Source organism: Lepisosteus oculatus, chromosome 9 (genome assembly GCF_040954835.1).
Source record: "Lepisosteus oculatus isolate fLepOcu1 chromosome 9, fLepOcu1.hap2, whole genome shotgun sequence".
In the NCBI taxonomy this organism is placed as follows: Eukaryota; Metazoa; Chordata; class Actinopteri; order Semionotiformes; family Lepisosteidae; genus Lepisosteus; species Lepisosteus oculatus.
In genome coordinates this window covers 38,371,367-38,382,402 of record NC_090704.1, presented here as the reverse complement: position 1 = coordinate 38,382,402, position 11,036 = coordinate 38,371,367, and the positions used below count along the sequence as shown (strand labels likewise).

The 11,036-nt window shown below is 34.6% G+C and overlaps 1 protein-coding gene and 1 long non-coding RNA gene across 5 annotated transcripts in view; one reads left to right on the top strand and one right to left on the bottom strand.

Annotated features, from left to right (window-relative positions):
* The first annotated feature begins 1,060 nt into the window (after positions 1 to 1,060).
* On the top strand, positions 1,061 to 4,037 carry LOC138241270 (uncharacterized). The gene is made up of 3 exons (XR_011190481.1): positions 1,061 to 1,106; positions 3,162 to 3,200; positions 3,708 to 4,037. It is a non-coding gene; the product is annotated as an uncharacterized lncRNA (long non-coding RNA).
* The window catches only part of stxbp4 (syntaxin binding protein 4), a 91,512-nt gene continuing 82,664 nt past the window's right edge, over positions 2,189 to 11,036 (bottom strand). For 2 of the 4 annotated variants that reach the window (XR_011190480.1, XM_069194502.1), the window contains 2 exons: positions 3,631 to 3,763; positions 2,189 to 3,165 (listed from right to left, as the gene is read on the bottom strand). Coding sequence is in view for 3 of the 4 variants with exons in the window: in XM_069194502.1 (XP_069050603.1) it covers positions 3,655 to 3,763 (109 nt within the window). In the remaining variant the exon portion in view is untranslated. Of the gene's footprint in view, positions 3,764 to 11,036 lie in introns of all 4 variants that reach the window. The other 2 variants (XM_015356650.2, XM_069194503.1) reach the window with 1 other exon arrangement.

Genomic DNA, 11,036 nt, shown 5'->3' with positions numbered 1-11,036 from the left:
GCATGGTAATAACCCTAAACACGCTGCTAATTTAAACTGAAATAACTTGAATGAGAAATAATTGTTATAAAAATCAATATGCTGGTGGCTGGGAAACATGTATTAAAGCCTTCCTGAAGACAGTCAACATAGAACATTACCAATAGTTTTCCTCCCAAGTTGATGTTTTTACAGCCCATTCCTTAGATGGCCTCTATGCAGTCCAATCTATGAAAAGAAGGCTGTTTGTTTGGTGCTACATGAAAGATTCAGAGAGCCTACAGCTGTGCTTGGCCTCAATAAGAAAAGGATCAGATGACTTATCTAAATATACTGCACCGAACTGCTCTTCCTTACAAATCTTTAGCCAAACAAAAGTTCAATTCTCATCGAACAATGCTTCATGCTGGCACATTTTCAAACAAAAAATCTTCAGTCTTTTGTAATGGCCTTATGCTTTAAGTACAGGGAAGAATTGGTAAATCAGTCAAACTCTTCATCTCAAAATATCTGAGTTATTTCAAGAAAGATCAGTATATGTACAGTCAGTGGAAAAATTATTTGATTTTCTATGTAGTCAAATTCATCTTGGAAGCTGGAACAGTACTGAATGGAATTCTTGTTAAACTGCAAGACAACAATCAATTATTGCAGGGTATTCTCTTTCACTGAATGATTGCTTGTTTTGGCAACATAGTTTTATTTTCAGTCCTTCAACAGATTGAAGAGGACACCTCTTTGAAATAGAAAGAAAGAGATTGTGAGATGATCATCACCACATTCCAGTCCTGTAAGACTCACTAAAATTGTTGTATAAATTATTTTGTTATATATATTAAAATATGAAACATCAGTATTGTTTTTACATTTATAAGACCATGAACAGAAGAAAATGAATGTATATCCAGTAACACTGCACAGAAAGAGAAAAAAGCCCTTTCTGTGTGATGTTACTACTGTAAATCCATTTCAAGTACACTTAATACACATCACTATGATGTGCATGTATACAACTTGTGGTTTAAAAAAAATCAGTTATACAGTAGTTAAACAGTTTTTTGATCCATTTTGATTTGTTCCTAGGTTTGGACCAATACAACAAGAAGACAGTTATAGACATCTAGAGAGTAAGTAGCACAATAAGAAATGCATGTTGGAATGTTAAGTAACTTCAGACTGCCCACTGAGTGACAGAAAACAAAGTTATTTCTCTAAAGTCTGTTTCACTTTTAGAAAATACATAAGCCTGCACTTATTGGAGAAATGTCCTTTTATTCTTCCAGAAGTTTCCAGTAAAACTACTAACACCATGTGTATCGAATTATTTGTTTCCTGCTTACCTGTTTTTTAAGTACAAAAAAATGTTGTCTACCAACTTCTCTTTTAATTCTGTTTCCTGAACCACACAATGGTTCCAATTATACACACATATAAGAATACATATACACAAACGTATTTCCTATCCCAAATATGTCAACTTGCTGTTTTTGAAAATGTACATCTAAAATGCCATGGGGTTTGGAGAGAGAAGAAAATGCAGGAAGTGCTAATTCAGCAGTGTTGGGCTTTAAGGAAAAAAAAAAAACAAGGGTAAAGTCCAGTATAGCAGCCTGGCTGAACTGATCCAAAAGCCGAACAAGTTCCTCATCAGCATGTGGGAGATTTCTGGGATTCAAGATGGCACTAAGGTTCTACAGTGTTGCTCTACCAGTTATACAAAACTGTACAGTTTGGTATCCCTTGCAGAGGTCCCATGTATATGTGGCATGTTATTGTTATAATTGATGTCAACTGAAGATCCATCTCTCAGTCTGTTTCTAAACACTTTTTTCAATTCAGGGTTGCAGGAGAGCCAGAATTTATGTTGGAAAGCAAAAGCAGCAGGTGCACGGCAGGGTACAGCCTGGATGGGACACTAGTCCCTTGCAGGGCAGATAGTCACAGACAGAGACACAGACACACACACTTACACCAGAACCAGTTTTCCCAGAGGCTGGTTAACCTAACAGTATGTCTTTGGATTGTGGAGGAAAACAGAGCACCCTGAGGAAACCCAAGCAAACAAGATGAGATTGTACAAAATACATGCAGATAGCACCCCAGGTCTGTAACTGAACTGAGGGGTGTAATCCAGAGATAATGTTGAATATTTTACATATCACCTAATTCTGTACAGGTTCATGAAAAAAAACTTCTAATACAGACCAGATTAAACATAACGTACTTGTTTTATTCAGTACATTTTGGTAGGCATTACTCCACATTTTTAAAAGCATACTTCTAAAAAAGCAAAAATAAATGACGTGTAGTAGAGTATATTAAAACAGGACACAAGAGTCCTATACAACCCACTACCATCTACAATCATCATTATAATGGCAACATCAAGAAATGACTTCTCAAAAGAAAGAGGATGAAGGAACAAATCAAGACTCCATACAACGGTTAAGAAAGGAAAACTATTAACTGAAAACTGTAACTTTTTCTATAGCTTCTACATTTGTCGACCTTTCCACCTGTACTTTTTTAGCCTTGTTTATTTTTTATTATTCTAAGAAAGCTGCAATAAAAAAAACACTGCAGTGCAACAGTCAAAAACAGCACTGAGAAGTGATTCACTGTCAGAGTAGTTTTGGTAAGGTTCAGTTTTATCTAGTAGAGAGTCTCTTAATTTGAATCTGAAATTCCTATTTACGAGTGCTAAATTTGAAACACCACAATGACAGCTGTATGTAATCCAATAATACATTTTTTCTGACTGTGGATACAAGGCATATCTTCCTCCAACATAAATTTAATTGAAAAGAGTTAAAAAAAAAACAAGCCAGTGTTTATTTTTAGAAGTGGAAATCAAACAAATGTCACATTTGGCAGCAGTTCTTTGTTACTGTTATATGGTTTCCTATTATGACTCAAAAAACAATTAAAGTACAAAATGTGAGTAGAGTCAAAAGGAGTTCAAAGCTGTAGTTTAGTAAACCTGATTACATAAAAAGAAGCTGGTATGTTTCTCTTGGTAGTGCTTTGATTAAGTTCTTAAACTGCAGAATCCAAAGATGGGTTTGTTCTTCCTTCCTTACAGCTTTTTTGCTTTTGTGTTTTGTACATCAAAGCGCTTATGAATTCTGACTTTGCTTGGGTAGCTTGAATGTCTGAACATTTTCCTCTTTTTCACAAATAAGATGTCTACAAGAAAAGACAGAAAAAGGAAGGCAACTTGGGTATGTCCTTTTTTTAAAAAAGACTGTGGATTTAACATAATTAAAATGGATAGATGTATAACATTATTTTGGATTAATGTAAAACTGTGATATAAAGGAGAATGTATAAAGCATTTTCTGTGATCTAAAAATGTAGCCGTATACACATCTGTGAAACTTTCACATCAAGTTTTGCTGCAAGATCTCTCCAATCATAGGTTTTCCATGTTACTTTTTTGAATGCTGATACTTGATCTACAGTAAGTATCACAAAGCCACAAAGCTAGAACGCTAGCAAAGCAAAGATAGCAAAGCTAGAAACGAAGTGGAACAACAATTTACTAAACTGCACCTAAATAAGAGAAAATACAACCGTGGTTGCTGGGACCATTTCTTTTTCTAGCTTTGTGGCATTAGGCAGGTCAATTGGATTGCACTTGGAAAAAAATACCTAATAACAACTCTGGTTTACAGGTTAGCTCCTGTGTTCAGGAGCATCTCTGGTCATGTCGTCTCCTTCCTTTTCAGGGAGGCTGAGGCTGCTGGTCACTGGGTGAATCCATGACGTTGTCTGAGTCACATGGCTAGAACAAAACAAAGTATCATTAGATAGTGCTTGTGAAAAAAAAATAACAAGTGTCATCTTGAAAGATATTTTGAAGAAGGAAAACAACGCACAAGGGTTTAAAAATATTTTTTTCCAAGAGTTGTGATGTAAAAGAGTAATGCAATGAAACATTTTTTTTAAATTAACATTCTTGCAATGCCAGTTAAGGAAGTACAAACAGTATATAGACAACATTCACAAAAAAAGCCTAAGAATGTGGGTATTTATAGAATGATAGCACATCTTAACCCTTAATAAAAGTGTTTCCTCCAGAACAGGAGCTGTAAAAGTCATTATACATGAGTTTTAAGCTGCAAATGAGGTCTGTGAATGCAATCCTCAATTCAAAATAGGAGCTAGCAAATTCTTAAGTGATGTTTTACCCTTAAGTGCTCCACTGGATAAATGCTCAGGAACTGTAGTGTTTATGATTAACAAACATCCCATAAGCCCTTTTTGGACACAATCTTCAAAATAGGAGTTATATATCATTTCTTAACATCCAGCTGCAAGCTAATGTAGTAATACAATGAATGACTACATAGCTCAGTATTTGCAAAATTGCTACTTAATAGGTGATGCTTCAAATGGTGTGACCAAAAGGTAAAGTAGCATGTGTTGAAAACAAAATCTTATTTTTGAACTTTCTGTAATTAGGACAATGATGTGAGTGATCATTTATATGTTATTCAGAATAACCCACTAATCAAAAGGTTCACAGTGAGTAATTAGCTCCCCATATCCACCTGCATCATGGTGTTTTTTCACAGCCTTCAATGTACATTCTTTATTCTAGAATAAAAACAGCTTCAGTGTCATTTTCAGCTTGTGATTCCAGTCTCTGCCTGGTTTCTAGTATCTCAAGCTCTGCTGCTTGTTAGCACCCAATACAGGAAACCACACCCAGGTTCGTGGCTAGACAGGTCACCCTTCCTTCTGACAGGATAGCATAATATTTTACATAGTCCCTGAAAAGGTTTTATGTGAATCCCAGTCTCTTCAAACCACTGAAAGTGTTCTAATTTTAGAACTTCAAATATTACAAAGCCTCCCCTCTCTTCCAGTGTGAATGGTTCCCTTTTTAGGTTTGAAGATTTTCAAGTAAACCATGTTGAGTCTAAATTGATTGAGTGAACTAACAATTGTTTACCTTGCAAATATTTGGCAAGAAATTGATAATCATTTAAATCTGATGCATCAAAGGGGTTTGCAGAACAAAAGCAAGAAGTTGTAACTCGACATCACTGACTCCCATAACAAAGAAGCAGCCTTTATCCTCAAAATAAAAACCTTGAGCAGCACTTCAGACTTGAACTGAATCGACTGTAATAACTGTAGAGTAATAACTGTGGCTGCAATACAGTTCTCAACATGTTATGCAGGATGTTATTGACCATGAGAAGTGAATGTTAAAACTATTTCTGTAAAAAACCTACTTGAAGTTTTTCTTTAGTAAAAGTGAGTGAATATAATCTGCATTTGGTATTATCTGAAGTGCAGATTTGTTAATATATACATGCCTTGGAAGTTACAAGCAACAGAATGAAGGAGATATTTTTCCGGTTACTCTATACAAAGTAATACAGGTAACTGTCTGTACCCAAACACTTAGATACAAGGCAGCTGTGCTGTTATCGAAAACATGTATCTTCCAACAGAAAAGCTCAATCCCTACTATTACATATGCAGGACTAAACACCATGTCATTTGCAATGAACTGGTGTCAGCTGATACTGCGTACGTGGTCATACTCCACTCAGATGATTTTATTTGCCTCAGGAAGGTAAGGGAAAAAAGGGAAAATATACAAAAGGAGGTTTGATTGTATCTACATTGATATTGCCCCGATTTCACAAGGATCTGAAGGAACTGAAGATCAGACAGAAGATAGCACATACTGTAGGATGATAGTAAGGCATGCTGTTTCAGTATACACTTCAAATATGAATATGTATACATATGTACTGTAGCACTTCTAATGAATTTCTGTACTTAAATATAAAATGACTGAGGGGAAGGAGGGTCTTCCACTTTTCTGTTTTACAATGAATACCTTTTGATTGGAGAATGCAGTCACTATAGAGGAACTGCTATAACTCACTGATGAGCCCTTCTAAAGGTGTAGGTTTTGACTTGGTATATGCATAACAGATGATTCAGATGGTTCTGCTTTCTTGTTTTGTGAAACAGTCATTATTAAATATCAATTTCTGATGGCACAGATGACTAGTGATACAAAATAGGAAAATGGTAATACTTCACTCAGATTACTATAAAAAGACTAAATATGTAATTAATCATTGTGTGTAAACAAGCCAGAGATTGGTACATTCTGACAAAGGCCATTATAAAGTTCATATCTGCACCTTACAATATGAGCATAGCTGTAAAGTACTGCAAATGTACGGACCCATTAGTGCCAATCAAGGGGGAAAAAGCAATGCCTTCTGTTCCTCAGATGCTGTTATGTAACACAGGAATCCTTTTATGCTTTCACTCTTAGCAATTACTTTTAGAACTATATACTGTAGTTGAATGCCTGTGTATATTTGTCACAATCATCTACGTGCTAAATTATACGAACTACAGGTATATGCCTATACTGTATATAATAAGAGTACAACACAGCAAATACTATTGATTACAATACTTATTGTTGCATTTTTTGTGCTGTTAATATACACAAAATAATAAACTTCTAGTTTATTTTTAACAGGGCAAATGTACTGTGTCTAAATGCTTTTGACACAGTCTCCATGATGAGACCAAGAGATAATCTGAGATTATTAGGACACATGACCCTCCAGGAGGCCAGTATCTTGCCTACTATGGGGAGATACAGCTGGGGCTCTTTGCAATCCCAGCTTCACAGAGAATACTATTCTTTCGTCAAAGTACTCCAAACTGACATGGAGAATTACTACCCTCCCAGTAATTTAGCAATAATTTAGACCTCCATTTTTATCAGTCATTATGGTTAAGAGTTAAATAAGCACTTCCATTCATTTTCTGTAATCAGACAGAACAAAATGGAAAACTGGAATTCAGCAGTAAATTCATATGATTTAGGTACTTGCCACAAACCTATAGTATCTGTCAATTTTTTGTCTTTAGGAAAAAATCATGAGGATATGGTGAAACCTGTGTAACCTCTGGAGCACAGCCTTTTTACACAAAAGTTTATAAAAATAGGTTGTGTAAAGAAATGCATAAAAAAAGCCTTTCCCCAAGATCTGGAACATGTTGAAATAGTTTTCCATATTTTCCAGATTTCTCAAAACATAATATGCAATCTTGCTGTGAAGATTTTTTTTAATGTAACATGGATAATATGTATACACATATAATGGCACCAGTTCATCAGAATGAGAACTTCAACCTTTAGAGCTTAATCTACCTAAAGCAAACCCTTAAGGGCACATGGCTTTTGGTTTTATTTTAAAAATAGCAATAGAAATCACAAAGCTTACACTACACACTTCTTTTAATAAGAATTACCTTTAATCCTTAAATGGGCTTTGTTAATTGTCAATTTAAATAGTTTACTAGGATTAACTGGTGAATCTCTGAACTGAGCATTTTGTTCAGGTGGTTTTACAATATATGAGAATAAAAGAAAATGTGACACCAGTTGACAAATAACTTTGTATTGTTTAATTTAACACATCACATAACACATTCATTTGACAACTAAGATATTCTTGAGAGCCAATATTTTACATTCTGCAAATTGTTCGGGCAGACAATTTTATGAAAACATAGACTTAATAAATGGTGTGGGACATTCATTAATAATTAAAACACACTTTCAGATAGTTTAAATATGGCACATGCAAATATGTTCTTCTGTCTGTTATAGTATTCATACAGAATTGTGAATAAATATATTGAAAGTAAGCAGTAAACAGCAAATTTAAATGATTAATTTCATGCAAAGTTAAAAGATTTCAAAATTTTTTGCACAAACTACCACTTGTTAAAAAAGAACCAAGTCTGCTTGGAAGTCTGGAGATTTCTAGTTAATTCACAATCTAATGTACTCTTACAAATGCCATCTAATCTTAGCATGTTAACTTAATTGAATTAAAGGAGCAAATGCAATATTGGATTTTATTGAAAATTGCTTAGGGGCTAGATGAGGAATTTTGATTTAAGATCTCTCCCAGAAAATCTTCCTTTCTGTGCAGGACAGTTGAACCTCAAAAATTCATATAATCCTGTACACGCATCCTGTACAGTATATACAGTATATACAACTATAGTATTGTAATAGAAATAAGTATGGAATAACATTTGTGTTCTTCATTGTTACACACAAGATGGGAATGTATCATGTTATTTGTATTTTAGATTTATGTATCATTTCACTAATTTCCCATACTGTAAACTCACTATATACTGTATTATGAATAAAAATTGTTATATGTAAAAATATAAATGTATAAATAATGGATATAAATAGAGGGTGACACAGTGTTTAACTTTGCTGCCTTGTAGTGCTGGGGCAGGGTTCAACACCTGGGTGTAATCTGTATGAAGTTTGTATGTGCTCCCCATGTTCACATGGGTTTCCTCCCACAGTCCAAACATACAGTGCCTTGCAAAAGTATTCACCCCCACTGGACTATTTCACATTTTATTGTGTTGCCATGGTGCCATGATGTTTTTAACTGAGACTTTTTGCCACTCATCAAGACAAACAGAAAAAAAATCCAGACATTTTCCTTAATTACAAATAAAAAACAAAATAATTGAAAAGGGGGGTGAATACATTTGCAAGGCACCGTATACTTGTGGGTTAATTGTCTTCTGGGAAAACTGGCCCTGGGGTGAGTGTGAGTGTCTTTCTGCCCTGTGATGGACTGGTGTCCCATCCACGGTGTGCCCGATGCTTGCTGGGATAGGCTCTGGCTCCTCCACAACAGAAAACTGGAAGAAGTGGTTAGAAAATGGATGGATATAAATAGCTCTGAGAGAAAGTATTTTCAATCACTGAAAGCTAAAAAATTGGCTGGTTGGACACAGTGCAGGAAGGAAACAGCAGCGGTAGTCCAAACTAAAAAGAAAAACTATTTTTTTTGTCCCAGCTAGACTTGTTTTATTTAATGAGGATATAGGGAACAACCAATAAGACCACAAAGAGGATAAGTGGATGAGATGAGATGCTTTTTCTGGAGTGGCATAGAAAACAAAAGTATCAGATCAGAACATCAGGAGTCATTAGAGAGGGCTTCATCCATCAGTGAATTAAGAAATGGTGATGACGTAATTTCATATAATGTTTGTATTAATATATACTGTATATTACATGTACTGTATATGCACATACACATTTGCAATCAGTGCTCAATATAGTGAAAATAAATTATTAACAGGTAAAGCTTCATACATTTTATTGAATTTGTTATTATATAAATTTTCAAAGGTAGCTAGTATTGTCTATCACTTTGCATAAATATGATAATATGTAAAATAACCAGTCAATCTATACATTTAGCAGCTCACCAAAAGCAATCATTTTTTTAACATACCGGTGTGTCAATCTGTAAAACTGCTGTTTTAAATGTACAGTAGAACATTTCCAGCTCATCAGTCAATGTATAGATCAGCTATTTTGTGACATTACTATTGCATGAGAGTCTGGAGACTTACAGAGACAACCATTTCTAATAAGGGTGTCTGGATATGCTGTAGATATTTAATTTTTCATAAAAATATGAACTTATTCATTATTATTCACTGGAATGTTTTGTAGACTCTAAGTTTCACTATAAGAACATTTTTTTGTAAAATTATTTGGCTTTGCTATGTAGTATAGAATATGTTCCACTGTGCCGGGCATACAGAATAGGCTAAACACTGCGTGCTAGCTTGTATTGCCAATTATGGGTGTCAAACATAATGCCAAATCACCTTTTTTAATTAATCCAGCAGGATTTGTAATTCGCAACAAGTCACAAATGACCTATTATTTTTATTTTTCAAAGAACATATAAGATATATAAGAACACTAAGGAATTTACTATTCCTAATAATCTCCACTACAGTAGCGTAGCCACACTGTCAAAATGCGGTACACGATTAAAACAAATAACTATACTAACAACTTTTAGTGCTCTTTTATAGTTCTCTGTAAACTGGGGTGTTAAGTAGTGCCAATGTTTATCTCCTGCAGCACTTGATTACATGTAAGCCAGTTCACATAAGGATAAGTATATTTAGCAGAGTATCTTTTCTAATCTTTGACAAGCAAAGAACTAAAAGACATATGGAAGAGATAGTGAAAAGTAGAATAGCAGAAGCATTTTCTATTATTTCGTTTTATCACTGTAAATTCTGAGTATATGAATGTTTATGTGTATACACAGTACACTTAAGGTATTCCTACAGTAGTTCCAAGCCAATTTACAGATTGCTGTTGTCATTTATAATTATACTGTAACAGAAGTGAAATCTGCATCTGTGAGATGTAATGAACGATAAATAAAAATCTTTTAAATGTAGCAAATACTATATTATATTAAACCAAAAGAGATCATTACAGGCGGGAGGAAAAACAATCACTGGTAGCGGAAATCAGAAGTTTAAGGCTAAAAAATTAAAAAATTATGGAAATGTCCTGGCCTTTGCTAGGACACATCCCAAAAAACATCAAGCAAATTTACACTTATTCTCATGATTTCTTTCATGTTTCATACTTTTAAATCTGATAACTGTCAGAAAGTAACATTAAATGTCAATTGTCCGTTTCACTTATTGCTCATTTTACTTATGTAGGATTGGCTATTAGGGGCAATGTTATTTCTGAGCAGGGTACAAGGCAGGGTACAGCCTGGATGGGATGCCAGGCCTTTGCATGGCACCCATACAGAAGCACTCACATCATGCCAATTTTCCCAGAAGCCAATTAGCATACCAGCATATCTTTGACCTTTGGAGGGAAATTGGAGCGCCCAGAGGAAACCCACATGAACATAGGGGGAACATACAAACACTTTGCAGATAGCACCATACTGTAGGTCCAGAACTGAAGTGCAAGGCAGCAGTACTAACCACAAAAAAAACTAGACAATGAAGTTAAAAGTCTCCAAATAGACATCCAGAAATTTGTTTTTCAATGTGAAACATCACCAAAAGGAACAAATATTAATGGAAAATAAGAAAAAAAAGTCTCTTTCACAAAAAAACAAAAGTGACCACTTATTTTGATAAATGGTGAACATAATGACATGGCATTTTTGAATGACTTT